We start from the raw sequence: 15027 nt of genomic DNA on the forward strand, positions 1-15027 counted from the left end.
CCTTGTGTTTCATTAGACATGAACCTTAGCAGTAGAGCTGCATTTGCTTTGAACAGCTGCACTTGCAAAGAGCAGCTCTTGTACCACTGAGATCTTAATGTAATCCCTTTTCTTCTGATTCTTCTTCAGATGCTGTCAAGATAGACTCCAGTGCACTCAATTAGGAAGAAAATGATGTCAACTGAGATTCTTCTCTGCCTGGTCACAGTTATTTTGAAGCTGCAGAAGAGGAGTGTTGCAGGGATCTTTATTTGCTGGTGAAAGGCAGTAATCATGGTGATGAGGTACAAGAAAAGGAGGGAAGAAAGAATAACAACAGGTGTCTGAAATTGTAATTGCAAGGACAGACAGAAGGTGGGATGCTGGGAGATGCTGAAGATGAAGAATTCAAGACATTTGAAACACCAGAGGTCTCGGGTACCTGGAGACAGAGACACACCTTTGACACAGCTTTTATTGCACCTTGGAAAACAGACTCAGGAGTGACACCTGCCATGTGATGCCTCTTCCAGCACTGGTGTTCCTCTGCTAGTGAATTTGCACACTTTATTCTGGTCATAACCTCTTGGATAGTTTTTCTTGAACATCATTCTTCATGACTTCATCTCATGGGTATAACTTGTTCATGGAGCCAGAATTCCTCTGCACGTGTATGATGCACTTGTTCCTGATCCATTGGTTTTGCAGTAGGAACAATGTCATCCTTGCTGATGGATACCTTAAGCCATCTGATCATGGAGAAAAACTAAAGAATGTTCTGCTCTTTGCATACCTCGAGTTGTTTTGAATCAGTTGAGCAATTAACCAGGGGTTCTGCTGGAATTTGTTGTGGTCAGAATGATTGGACTGGTGTGGCTTGGCAGCTGAAGGGATTTGCTTCCAGGGACTCTATGTGTCATGTGGACCTCTCATGGATCTAGAGACATGGGAAAAGCTGCTTCAGTCACTGCAGAGTTCTGTTGACAAAGATATTTCTACCTGATTTTTAATTACCTGGCTCTTCAGATTGGTCACAAACCGGTTGCCACTTGCTACTCACAATGGCACTTCTCACTCTTAGCATTGCTTCACACAAGATGTTGAGCTTCCCTAATTTCTGGTCACTCTGGGTCTTCTGTTCTTCTGATGGCTGTGGAGGATAAAACCAAGAACCTCCTGCAGCTCAAGTCTTCACTGCATGACTTTTCTCACCTGCTCAGTGGAGCAGTGTAATACTGCTGCCCTTTTGAGACATCAGCAGAAATGTTAGCAAAAATCTGAGTCCTGCATCCTCAGTGAATTGTTGCTGAAGAGTGCATCCAAGACATTTGTATTTGATTTAATTTCCTGTATTTTTAATAGATCAAGGTAACAAAACATGGTCAGGGTTACCAAATATCAGCGGAGATGTACAAGAATAGAAGAAAAAGCTTTTTAAGGAGTGCTGACTCTATAAAAGCACTCATCTATGCAAGGTGTACATAAAATACTTTGTCCTGGAGTGTTTAGTGGTAAGCTTGTCAGTGGTTTTTTAGTCATTGAGGGAAAATAAAGAAAGGATGTGTTGAGTGAAAATGAGAGGTACAGCATTAGTGAAGGCTTTCAAAGATGCTGAATTGAAGAAAGTTTTGCCAGAATTATCTCCTCTGTTGCCAAATTTGTTTCTACAATGGATTATTTCTACTAATAATCCATTTCCAAAGGTTTAGAAAATTTTCAGTTTAGAAAACTACTTAGAGTCAGTAAAGTGTTATCTTCTGTGATAATGCTTGGGAGGGTGGTTTGGCATGTTGTCTCATTGCAGAGCTCCTTCCATGATCAGTATGGTGTGGTAAATTCAGTGCTTTTTCCCTTTAGAGCCTTTTTGACAAGCCCTTCAGCTGCCAGCAGGGCAGACTGGCAGCACAGCCCCTGCTCAGCAGTGGAGTGCAGTTGTTCTTTAGCAGGAGTTGTTTTTTGGTTATAATGTCACTTCTTGCAGTACAGAGGTAGTCTTGCCCAGTTAAAAAAAATTATTTGTCACCCGCAGTTGATGCTTCATTTTTCATTTCAGTTTGTTATGTACCTTTAGAATTATTTCCTTTAGAATTGTTTCCTTTTGTTATGCTGCTTTCTGAAGCTGCTGGAACTTCTGCTGCTCCTGATGGACTCAGGTCTGATACTGTTTCCTGAAGCTGCAGGATTTGCCTGCTGTGTTTTGTACTTAACAGAGCACCTGTGAACCTGATTGTGTTGATTGTTAGTGATGATTTGGGAACATAAAGCTGGTGTTTATTAATGTGAAGTTGCTTTAAGAGGTCTCTGGAGCCAGGATTTTTCATCCTGAATTGAAATTTTTCAGCTGCAAGCAACCTGTTAGGCTTTTACTCATGGCCACTGAGGAGGAGGTAACTGAAAGCTGTTCCTGAGGATGTATCACTCAGATTTTGAAATTCACTGTGTCTTGCTTCCTTGTCTGTTATCAAACACCTCTTTCTAGTGCAGAACAAGCTGTTGACTGTCACTCTGGGCTGGGGTTTGGGTCATCTTGTGACCAGCCCAGGAGTTACTGTCTTGGACCTGTTGGGAGACCAAGCCTCTGTCTGACCTGAAGCTGTTAGATCTGCAGTCCTTGAAATGAAACCTTTCTCAGGGTTTGGTGTAAAGTCCCTACTGCTCCCTGTGAGGCTTGTGGAATGTTTATATTCTAATTTATTATGGAGAGTTTGAAAAAAAATGGTTTGAGAGGACTTTATGTAAAATAAGCTGCTATGGATTATTAAGTAAAGATCAGCTATAGTTGTACTATACATTAATCACTTCCTTCTTTGTTGTTGATTTCGTTGAGTTTTTCTGCCAGTTTAGATTTATGGCTGCCTAATTTTTAAGGTCTTGCTGTTCCTAGTAGGAATCCTTTGCTTTTGTGGATTTTAAGGAAAGAGGACAAAAAAAGGCAGGGGGAAAAAAGCCACGTGTTCATACTGTAGAATTTTCTTTAGGTGTTATAATTTATTTTTTTTTAAGCAGGCACTGTTTGTCTCTGCTGATGTTCTTAAGCAAATCCTGAAAAGCTGTTCAAAAAATGCTGGCTCTGCTTATCTTTAAATAAAGAAAACTCTGGCCATTTCTCTTTGGAGAATCAGGAAAGATTGAGAAGATTGGATATTCAAAAACGTGAATACATGAGTTGAGTGAAAGCAGCCATGGTGGCAGGGATTTGTAGCTGATGTAGGTTGTATTTGCCCTTTGGAATTTATGGGGTATTTTGAAGATTTGAAGCTTGTTTTAAAAGTTTTGAAACTGCTTTTTTAGTAATTTCCCCTATCATAAGTGTGTAGGAGGGAAGGGAATGGTTCTGTCATTATTTATGGGAGAGGTTAAATGTTTAGATAAGAATCTGATCTAAACATCACAACACTTCAGAAGTTGTTAGTCTGTTTTTATCATGTGTTTTCCTAAGTGGGATTGAAGGATCTGGTGGGATTCTAGCCATACTCCCCCTTTTCAAGGGTGATAAGGCAGGGTGGCCCAGGTTTTTTAATTTAAAATCTGAGATGACTTTATGAGAAAGATGGAAAACCCCTGGTAATTCGATCTTCTCTTTTTTTTTTTGAAACTAATCATGTGATGGTTTATGCTAACAGATGTTCCCATTTCTTGTCTTTTACTAAATCTTGCATCTTACCCAGTCTTGCATCATGTCTTAGATAATGGACTTGGGACTTGCACTGAGTACCCTCAAATAGCACTCTGTCACTCTCAGCCTGAGCCTTTGGGTGCTACAGTGGTGCAGATACTGAAATTACACATTTCTGTGATAACTGTGCACCAAGCCATGCTGTACTTTTCCTTGTTAGTCTGGTTGTTTTCTTTTGTTCACTTGCATGACTTTGAACCCTAACTGATACTGTCACGTAGCAATGAAGGTTATTTACCATCTACTTAATATAGATAAGCTGTGTTGGCAAGCCACTGGCAACTCATGATGTTTTCTTCTGCCAAGGTGGATGTTCTGTTCAAGTGGAGCTGGGCAGTGGCCTTTGGGAAGGATGTTGTCACTGTCCCCAGACAGAAATGCTTAGGGAATATGAAACTTTTATCTCCTGAACTCGGAGGAGGTTATCATTGTTGACTCTGTTTTGGCTGACTGTGGATAATGTTTCAGGTTATGGCCTGATGTGGTGTTTTTGTTTGTTTGTTCTTATTCTTGTAGGCTGTGTATTACAGACCAAAGGAGTTGTAATGAGGTGATTAAAGTCTGGCCTGTTTTCTAAGTAAAGGAGAAAATCTCTTCATCACTCCAGTTCATCATGCTCTGTATTTATAGAGTATTTTTGTTGAATTGACTTGGTAATTTAACATTTCTTGAAATACAGAGTGCTGGAGTATAATATAGGGACACTGTAATACAAATCTGTTCAGTTCTGCTTTAAGAAAAGCACACATTAAAGGCAGCATCTTCCAGACAGCTCAACTCAGCTCTGCTCTTTAAGAGAACACTTTGGCAAGTCTGTAATTTCTGGTGTTAAGGTGTTCCAAGCTGGTACAGTATTTCAGGTGCCATTGTTTGAATTGTAAATAATGTTTGGGACTGGCATGCTGTTATTCATGTAGCTCCACAAACACACTCTAGCTGTGCATAGTGAAGTTCTTAGGAAAAGTGAAACTGTTGGCATAATCAAAATAGTTGTGTTAGCTAGGCAAATGGAGAGAAGTTCTTCTGTTCTATTTTTGCCAGACTGCTTTTAAGTTTAAAAAGCAGTGACTTCTGGAGGTGTTTTTTAAGACCTGCTGAATCAGGGTGTGCAGTCTGCAAGAAGCCAAACGCGTGATCCAGCGCATTTGAATCCCAGCAGCAGTTAAGTGAGCACCAGGACTGTGCCCAGACATGAAGCTTTCAGACTAATGAGTGCCTTAGCAGGCAGGTGCATTTCTGTTTGAGGCTCTTGTGTGTTTGAACTTCATAACATTTAGTTCTTGCTATAACTGCAAACAGGAATTAAGACTCAGGTGTGAAATTAAGTAATTATGGCAGCATTATTTGAATATAGACATGGGTCTAACATTTGGATGTTGGGTTTTGCTTCAGAGTTGTTAGGCTCTCATGTTAGTGGTTGAGAGAACTGAAGGCATTTTGAGTTGAGTGCAGGGGAACAGTAAAATGATGAAATTGGGGCTTGACAGATGCATTGCGAAAGTCAGCAGTCAGCTTGCTCTGGCATAATATTTGCCATCGGTGTAGAACTGAGATTAAACTGTCTGTTTAGGCTCTGAAGCACTGAGCTTTGTGTACCTGAAATTTTGGGTGGTTAAAACTGTGCTAATTTGTGAACTACAGAAGTGCAAAGGAAAAGTAAACCTCAGGTTTCAGAAGTTACATGACTGAAAAAAAAAATTGAACGAGCAAGGGTGATTGTTCCTTGTTGAATTTGCACCAGTAAGAAATTAGACACACAGGTAAACATATTGTGACCAAGTTTTCAAAATCTTTCAGCTGCCACTTAATGCCAGGACAACACTGTGGCCTTTTTGAAGTGTTTTTTCTTTACTGTAGAGTCTGACATATTTTAAAAAACACTATGGAAACAAACTTCTGAGTGAGTCTTATGAGTGCTTACTGAGAATGAATTCAATCATTTGAAATAATGAATGCTACTGAAATCATTGTTTCTGTAGTGTGTTCTGTGAAAGATGTTCTGTATTTTGTTGTTATGGTTTGTGTCAAAGGGGGAGAACCCCCAGTGCTGAAACTTCTTGCAAAAACAGTGGTTAAAGAGCTAGTGGAGAGAGATAAGTATATGCAAAGGCTTTAAAAGTTTTTCTAATTGCACTGTTAAGCACAGTTATTAATTAACCATTTTCTTGACATTAAATGCAATTTATAGTGATTTGAGTATGTAAAGCATTTGAGATTTATATCTCTGTCAGGTGTGAGGGTTTCACTCAGGTTTGTCTGATGGACTTAACAGAGCTACATTATTGTTTTTCTGGGCTGTTTGACTTGGGTTTTGTCATCTTTTTTTTTCTGCAAGTAAAGCATGTGGTTTGGGGAAGAACAAAACTCAAATCTTGAATTCTTCTTTCCTTTAGGTTCAGGTGCAAGTCCATCCTAAGCTTTCCTCTACTGAAGATGCATTGCAGTATGTGGAGGAGTTAATTCTTCAGTTGTTAAATATGTTGTGTCAAGCTCAACCAAGAAGTTTTCTGGATGTAGAGGTATAGAGAACACTTACTACAAATGTTATTGCAAATAATTTGAACTATTGCATGAAAGCTACTGTATTAACCATTTCACAATGCAAAAAGGAAACCAGTAATTATGTATCTTTATGTAGCACAGCCTTCTGCATAAAGCCTGCTGAGTTCCCTAATAACTCATTTTCATATCAGTTTAATTTATTGTTCAATGCACAGCAAAACTGTGTGCTGTATTACTTTTCAGTAGATGGTAAGTGTAAGTTTTGTGTAAAAAGCTGACTGGTTCCTTTCAAAAAACCATTTTTTCCCCACTGATATTGTATGCAAACTACAGCTGCTTAGTCTGGGGGTCTGTGCTGCTTTCTCAGCATGGTAATTTAGGCTGATGTATCCCCTGCTGTCCCAGAAATTAAAACAAAAACAGTTCAGTCACTTTTTCAGGAAGAGTTTAGGAGCACTTCTTTTCTCAGTACAGAGACCTCATCTCCTGCCATTGCCTCTTCAAAGATCTGCAGCCTCTGCTGCTGAGCAGAGCAGATTGATGTTTAAGAAGAGAGATTGAGCTGAAGTTTTTGCATCTGAGGAACAAATTAGTGAAGCTGGATCACTTAAATTTGTAGGACCATGAGTACCTTGGTAGCACTTGGTGCTTAACCATGGCTTAAAGATTTTGGTGCCAGGCTACAGTCTGTGTGCCTGTTGGTTTCCAGTGCTTGGTGCCAGGGCCTGTGCCTTCCTCACGTTCTGAACAAAGTGGACTAATGGCACATAAAACCTCACTCACAAAAAACCCTTAAAAATGTGGCTGTCTTAGAGCTCAAGATTGATGAATTTCATTCTTCCTCTTCCCTTTTGAACACTGACACCTCCAGTGGTGTTCCAGTGTCCTCTTTAATGGCTGACCTGTTTTGCAACATCATTCTGGTCTGGCAGCTCAAGAGACAGGAGCTTTGGGGAAGGTTGTTTAATGCTGTTTTAAACAGCACTGACAAAAACCTTGACACAAAGTGTTGTATTATGAGTCTTATGGCTGTGAAGGCAGGAGAAATGTGAAAATCATGCACTGTGATGCTGTTTTTAATTATATGGTCAAACACATTCCTTTTTCCCCTGGGACACCTTCATTGTTCAGTCAACAGACTAGGAGTGTGAATTGGCATTAGACAGTGAATCAGACTTTTTTTTGGTAGGACCTCTGCTTTCATTCTGCCAAAGTGTTGTGAAGGAAAAAAAAAGCCTGCACTTTGAAAAGTTGGGTATTACCTTTAGAGAATAGTATTGTGTCTTTTTTTTTTTTTTTTTTTTGTTAGAAAGTTTTTGTTTGTGTACTTTTTCCTGTGCCAGCTCTCTGTAAGTGGTCATTAACTTCGTCTTCCTCATTTCATGGTTACTCAAACAGGAGCCATATTTACGTAAGTGAGAACTTGCAACTGAAACAGTCAGTGGGAACTGTGGTCTGAAAAAACAAAATGTAAAGTTATGTGAGAAAATAAATTTCTGGCATCTGTGGGTACTAGGGCTACCAAAAAGAATGGTGATGCTTTCAAACCTCCAGAGACCTGTGTATGAGTTCCAGCAGGAGAGTTGTTCAGTGCATGGGAGTGTGCAGGTGTCCTCAGGCACTGCTGGAAGGAGTAAATAAACTAGGCCATGTCTGGCCCACCTGTAGCCTGAAACTGGTTTAGAACATGTGGGTGCTGTTGGACATTTTCTTCTCTTATGTTCATTGTCATCATCGGGATGGTTTGCATGTGTTCAGACTGGACCACGTGCTGATCAGTAAAGGCAAAAGAAAAAGCCTGTTATCATTTCATTCAGTGATTATCCTGTGCAGGGAGTAAAGTGTCAGGTATGCAGTCATGTATTCAAATACTGAGTTACCAGGCATAGGCACAAGGGGAGCAAACTGTGCCTTCAGTTGCAGCTTAATTCTTAAATTTTGAGCAGTAGATAATTCTCTGATAATGATACCCTGAAACAGCCTTATGCACATGGTGAGCAGCATGTTCCAAAATGATAACATTCACACATCTTGTATAAGCTTTTATAGTTGAAATACAAATATTAGCAACCATTTCTTTGTTAAGTAATAGAAAGCAGTTTGATAACACAGTTACATTGCTGAGATCATTCAGATGGTGCATTTACTCCTTGGTCATGTTTTCTTGTCTTAAGGATCGTGTCCAAAAAAGTTTCCCCCATCCTATTGACAAGTGGGCAATAGCTGATGCCCAGTCTGCTATTGAGAAGAGGAAACGAAGGAATCCGTTATCTCTTCCGGTAGAGAAAATCCATCCCTTGTTAAAGGTAAGCAGTTATGGAATCTTGAATTCAGAACACAGATAGAGATCATCCTCCTTGTTTTATATAATGTCTGTGTGCTGCCTGAACTGTGAACTACAAGACGTAAGAATATCTGTGTTTGTTGTGTAGTTCTAAGTGTTCCAGTTAATGGAATTTATTTATTTCTGAGTTAAAAATCAGTCAATTCTCTCTTGGACAAACAAGGCCAAGAACCCATTGTATAAGTTTGATTTTTTGTATTTCATTTTCCATGACTGAGAAAGAAACTCGTGGAAATAGCCCTAAATGTTTAAGTGAGGTTTTTGGGACAGTTAGTTGGCTCTTGGCACTTCCACATTTAATAGAACAGCATCTCCAATGTGACTGTTTCTTGTCTAGGCCTACACACTCCTGTGTTTCTATTTCTAAAATAGGCTGTGGGTATGTGCTGAATCTTTATTGAGCAGGGTCTTAAGCTTACTGACTGGTTTGAGTTGTAATCTGCAATGTCTGTTTCATCGATGGAGTAACAGTGCAATGGTTTTTTGTTTTTTTCTTTTCAGGAAGTTCTAGGCTACAAAATTGACCACCAAGTGTCTGTTTACATAGTAGCAGTGTTAGAATACATTTCTGCAGACATCTTAAAGCTGGTTGGGAATTATGTGCGGAATATAAGACATTATGAGATTACAAAACAAGATATTAAAGTAGCAATGTGTGCTGATAAGGTAAGCACAACTCTGGTTTGTCAAGTTAACAAACAACTAAATCTATAGGTAATTTTGAGAGGACAATGTCTTTTTCTTAGTGAGTACATGGAATATTATATCTTCTAAGAAGAAATTAACGAAATTAAAGAAACTAATAAAATATGGTTCCAGTAATGGAACAAAATTACCAGAAAGCTAATTGAGCTTATAAAGCTCCTGCTTGTGCTTGTTAAATTTCTCTTTCTCTTGATTGTACCTGCCTAATGTCAGCAACATGTGAATACTTTAAAAATTACTGTGAAGCAGCACTAACTTTAGACTGCATTGCATGTAAGAAGTAGTGTTTCAGTGGGTCAAACAAAACCACCATCTCCTTAGCACCTCAGCCCAATTTTCCTTAGTAGTGAGACATGGGCCTGGTGAACACAGCCTGGAATCTCCTAGCAGTGTGCTAGAACTCTATCTGTGAAGGAAAGTTAGAAATGGTGGGGTCTCCTTGAATACTTGGATTATTCCATGTGATTTCCTACAGTGGTGGTGCTGTAATGTCCCCTTCCCCAGAATTAGTTGGGATTCTCATTTTAGCCCAAGTTCTGTGTACACTCACTGACTCTGAAACGTGAATCACCTTCTGTTCTTAGAGCTTCAGAGCAGGGCTTCGTGCAAAATGTCCTGCATTTTTCTGCTTGCAGAGAGTCATTGTAATGACTCCTGGCTCACACCCCACATTTGGAGGAAGTGTTCAGTGATCCACTTTTCTTGAGAACTTTCTAAGTTACTGATTGCTTGCTAAATCTTGCTTGGGTATGAATTGGGACGTCTGGTAGTCAGAGTGTTTAGAGTTCCTGTTGTGTGTGTAGTTCTGCAACAGGACTGGTTTCTGAAGCTCTGCCCTTCCTCAAGGGTTCGTTTTAACAAGAGAGCTCAGCAGTTAAGGACAGAAACTGGGCCAGTGTTCATTGCAGGTAGATCACAGGGCTCTTAGCATGATCATGTGTGAGTTCCTGGTGAAGCTAAAGCTGAAAAGCCAAAATACACATAACTTTTAACTTCAGACAGTATCTTCAGAAACTTAGATTGTGTACTGCTGATTCAGAACAATAGAACACAGCTAAATGCTAGTTGGTTTTGGTACTTCACCTTTTAAAATTGTAATTGATTTTAGGACCATGTTCTTGGAGAGATGCCTGGATTGGTCTAAGTGACTGGGAGTCTTCAGAAATTGCCACTGCAAATAATGACTTGCAAATTCATAGCAATGGATGTTGGTTTTGTAATGCTCACCTGACTGCAGAGTGATAATACATCAATCTTACTGCTTATCAGTCTGATTTCATGGGAATATGAATATCTGTCTTTATTGGCAACTTAAAATGGCTGTCTTTATTGGCAACTTAACTAGTCAATCTGGAGAAGATTCTCATTTTGTGGATTTCCCTCTCTTTGCGGCCTAGGTATTAATGGATATGTTCCATCAAGATGTAGAAGATCTAAGTGCACTAACTTTATCTGATGAAGAACCCTCCACCTCAGGGGAGCAAACCTATTATGACCTAGTGAAGTCATTTATGGCAGAAGTTCGACAGTATATAAGGGAACTGAATCTCATTATCAGAGTTTTTAGAGAGCCATATGCCTCCAACTCCAAACTGTTTTCATCTCATGTAAGTATTGTACCAACCACAGACACAAAAGGCACCTACTATCATATCTATAAATATAGGTGGATACTTCCCGAACTTAACTCTTGTTGTGTTTAATGTATCATAGTAGAAAAAGCACTTTTCTTGAGTTCTGATATGGAAATAGTAAAAGAGCGCTTGCAGGTTTTGTAGGACTGTGGAAGAAACATTCCCATTTGCTTATGTTCACTTACAGGACTGTAATTTTAATATCTGTCACTTCTCTTTGTCATGTTTCAATAGTGTACATTTGATATATTTTTATATATTCATTATTTTAAAAATACATTTTATGATCTTACATAAATCACAGAAAAAGTATATTATAAAATTATTGTAAACTCTTGTTCTATTTAAGGAAGTTCTTGACTTTCACATCAGAACAGAGTAGCTTTGCACATTTGGCTTTTGTCTTGTTTTGTTGCAGGATGTGGAAAATATATTTAGTCGTATATCAGACATCCATGAACTTAGTGTGAAGTTACTGGGTCATATAGAGGACACTGTTGAAATGACAGATGAAGGTAGTCCTCACCCACTAGTAGGCAGCTGTTTTGAAGATATGGCAGAGGTAAGATAATGGTGTTGTGTGTTTTGGTGGGGTTTTTTGTTATTCATATTTTAATACTTGTAATTAGATCTCTGTTCCATCTGGCTTTCTTTGGTTTCAGATCTCTTCTTACAACCCCACTGTGATGAAGGGACTGTTCATTTTTTAAAGCGCTCTTATCTTTTTAGTCTCTAAATCTCAGTTTTTAGAGTGGCAGTTTAAAGTTCAGAGAGTGGAGGTGAAAAAACCTCAACACTGATGATGAGGAGGTTCCTGTAAAACTAGAAACTTCTCAGGGCCTGAGAAGATCAGCATGTCTTCCTGGACTTCACATCCAGCCATGTGAAGGACTAGAAGGTGGTTGGCAGAATCCAGCACAGATTTCTGAAGGACAAACTGTAGCTGTCCAGCTGAGTGCTTTCAGAGTGATGGCTGTGTGCATGGACAAAGGGAAGAACAGTTATTATCTCTTATCTGAACCAAGCAGGGCCTTCAGCACAGTCTGTCATAGCATGGGGGAGCTGCAGCCTGGATTGTAGAGCATGGGCAGTTGGCTGAGCTGTCAGGCTTTTAAAGGATTGTTATCAGCAGCACAAAGGTCACCAGCATTCCTCAGGGTTTAATACTGTTTAATGTCTGTATTGGTGTTGTAGAAGGAGGTCTGCCTTATCTAGGTTGGTAGGTGCTGCCAAATTGTGGGGAGACACACAGAAGGACAGAGCTGCTGCTTGTGGGACCTGACAGGCTGGAGAAATGGACCTATGGGAGCCTCTTTAGAGTTGAGTAAAGGCAAATGAAATTCTGCACCTGGGAACACAGAACCCCATGCAGTGTCTCAGCTGAAGAGCAGCACTGCTTGCCAGGGCTGGGAGATCCTTGGAGATTGGCTGTGATGGGTTCTGTGATGTGAACTAGCTCCTAGGTTGTATCAGGGAATGTGGCACTGGCAGTTCTGGGTAGAACTTGAGACCAAATCTGGTGTGCTGTGTCTGGTTTTGGGCTTTCTGGTACAGGATAGGCAAGATAGGCTTGTAGTGAAGGTTGCCATGATGATTAAGGAGTTGATGCAGAAAGAGGGTTGAGACTGCTAGGTTTGTTGATTCTTGAGAAGGCTGAAGCAGGAGATCTCACTGCTGTCTTTAGTTACCTGAAGGGAAGGTGTGAGGATGGCCAAAGCTGATTCTTCTCAGTTGTGAACTGTAAGATGAGTGAGAGAACATGAAAATGGCAAGAAGATTAATCCTGATTAGATACTGGGAGGAGAGGGGGAAATTTGCAATGAGAATAATTGAACATTGGGATAGGCTGTCCAGAGAGGTTTTGATGCCTCTGTTCTTTGAGTTAGAACTCAGCAGGATGAGAGACCCTGAGCATTGTCAGCCAGCTTGAATAATGGATCTGTCTTTGGCCCTGAGGTGAGCACTGCTTTAAACAAAGAATTGGACCAGTTAACTTCCAGAAATCTCTTTTAGGCTGATTTAATCCATGAGTAAAAGTATGGATACTTCTCTTGGAAAAAGTATGCAGAAAAGTCTCTCCTATATAGGATATGTATTGTCTATAAGAAATATGGAAGCTTAGCTGTTAAACCAGTTTTGTAAACTGATGGCATGCCTGCCCCTGGCAGAGGGGGTTGGAACTAGAAGAGCTTTAAGGTCCCTTCCAACCCAAGCCATTCTGGGATTCTGTGATTGTAAAATTATTCTGTGTCTCTTTTTAGGAACTAGCATTTGATCCATATGAATCATATGCACAAGATATTTTACGACCCGGGTTTCATGATCATTTTCTAAGTCAGTTATCAAAGCCAGGAGCAGCATTTTATTTACAGGTAACTTGCCTTTAAATAAGACGTGTTGCTGATATTACTGTGTTAATTACATTGTCTTATTGCTTCAGTACTTGTATTGCTTTAAGACTGAAACTTCTTTTGTTTCTAGTCAATAGGTGAAGGCTTTAAAGAAGCTGTCCAGTATGTTCTACCCCGGCTCCTCCTCGCCCCTGTTTACCACTGTCTTCATTATTTTGAACTGCTAAAAGTAAGAATATTGTGTAAATCTGATGTGTTTGGGGATTTGGGGTTTTTTTCATGGTTCTCAGTGTTAGGTGAGAGCTTTGGATACTCAGGTGTAAAATCTTTTACTAGAATGTGAATAATTAAACTGCTGTGTTGGGAGAAAAGCAGGCTGTGTGCTCTGCAGGTGGATGCTATAATTAACTGAATATCAGCTGATAATTATTTCTGTTAAATTATCTATCAGTCTAGAAAGTAGTAGAGATCTACACACTCATATTCTTGGAATGACTGTTTCAACAGTGCTAGGAGGTGATGGCACATGGCTGTATTACAGAAAATGTCAAGCTGATACTTTGTAAATTTGAAATCACAGCAAGATTCTCCTTCAGACTTCATTTTATTTTAATAAAAGCTTCAGTGTTCTTGCAGTGCACTTCCCACAGGATTGTAAAGGTGATATCTTTCCTTCAAAGGGAAGGCTTGGTTAATATTTATACTTGGGCTCTTTGTAATTAGACCTTGCATTGATAGGGTAACAATAACATACAGATATAATAGCTGCAGAATGTTACTCTGGGTCACCTGTCAGTATTGCATAATGATCCTTAAGGACTGTAAAGCATTTTGAGGAAAATGTTCCTATAGGAGCTTCTTTTGGGCTTAATGGAAATTCATAAGATATACAGTGTTCCAAAGAAGTGTTTATGAAAATTTGGATCAGAAGTAAAACAAAAAAAACAAACAAACAAAAAACCAAAACAATTTTTAAGAAATGTGTTGTGTTTCCTTGAATTGGTTGGTTGTCTTTGGATAAGCCAGTAGTTGATCTTTGGGCATAAGTGTCTACAGTTGTAACTTCAGTTTTAGTGATTTAGATCAACATGTACATCTTTGTCACATAGCATGTCATGTATAACGTGCTTTTTGAAAAGTTTTGGGATGTGTGCCTGATCTGTTTGTCTCATTCATGGGTTTGGTCTGACTTCAGACATCTTTAAAATATGAAACATTTCCTTTTGTGGCAGTCCATTGGAAGGGAGGTTTGACACAGCTTGTTTGTGTTTTGTAAAGACCTGCACAGACATAAGGTGTCTGCTCATGCTGTTATCTCACAGTGTCAAAATGCAGTACTGAGGGCTTTGCATACTTCCACGTGAACATGGCACTGTATTACCTAATGGACAAAGCATGAAGGATTGGTGCTGTCTGACACCCAGGCAACTGCCTTGCTTCTTGCCACTGGCACTTTTAGGGGGGAAAGGAGAGCATGTGTGCCTATGGAATAGGGGGCAGCCTGTTTGCCTTTCCTAGGGCAGGCTGGAGTCTAAGCTGACCCCTCTCCTCCAAAGTTTATCAGTCTTTTTGCAACCATGACCTCTGCTTTGTGAAAAATTCTTCTTTTCACATTCATGCTCTACACACAGAAACACACTCCTCTACCCTGTGTCATTCTGATGTTGTTGTGCTGGATTTTATTCTGGATCTGATAACAAGCTCCCAGGTTTTCTTCCCACTGTGTTGCTCATGTCACATTTAGTTGGACACCTGTCACTGTGGTCTCAGCACACACATGTCATGTACACAGGGAGGGATAGTAGGTGCACATGAAGAGAGAGGTGTCATCTCTGG

At 39.7% G+C, this 15027-nt stretch overlaps 1 protein-coding gene across 2 annotated transcripts in view; it reads left to right on the top strand.

Moving 5' to 3' along the window:
- The window catches only part of SOS1 (SOS Ras/Rac guanine nucleotide exchange factor 1), a 42664-nt gene that overhangs the window by 2952 nt on the left and 24685 nt on the right, over nt 1-15027 (top strand). The window contains exons 3-10 of one of the 2 annotated variants that reach the window (XM_074536928.1): nt 130-1347; nt 6049-6174; nt 8332-8463; nt 9003-9167; nt 10604-10813; nt 11259-11402; nt 13102-13212; nt 13322-13420. In XM_074536928.1, coding sequence (XP_074393029.1) covers nt 6133-6174; nt 8332-8463; nt 9003-9167; nt 10604-10813; nt 11259-11402; nt 13102-13212; nt 13322-13420 — 903 coding nt within the window. In that variant the 5' untranslated portion in view covers nt 130-1347; nt 6049-6132. The remainder of the gene's footprint in view (nt 1-129; nt 1348-6048; nt 6175-8331; nt 8464-9002; nt 9168-10603; nt 10814-11258; nt 11403-13101; nt 13213-13321; nt 13421-15027) is intronic. The other variant, XM_074536927.1, reaches the window with a different exon arrangement.

This window comes from Zonotrichia albicollis, chromosome 3 (assembly GCF_047830755.1).
Source record: "Zonotrichia albicollis isolate bZonAlb1 chromosome 3, bZonAlb1.hap1, whole genome shotgun sequence".
NCBI lineage: Eukaryota > Metazoa > Chordata > Aves > Passeriformes > Passerellidae > Zonotrichia > Zonotrichia albicollis.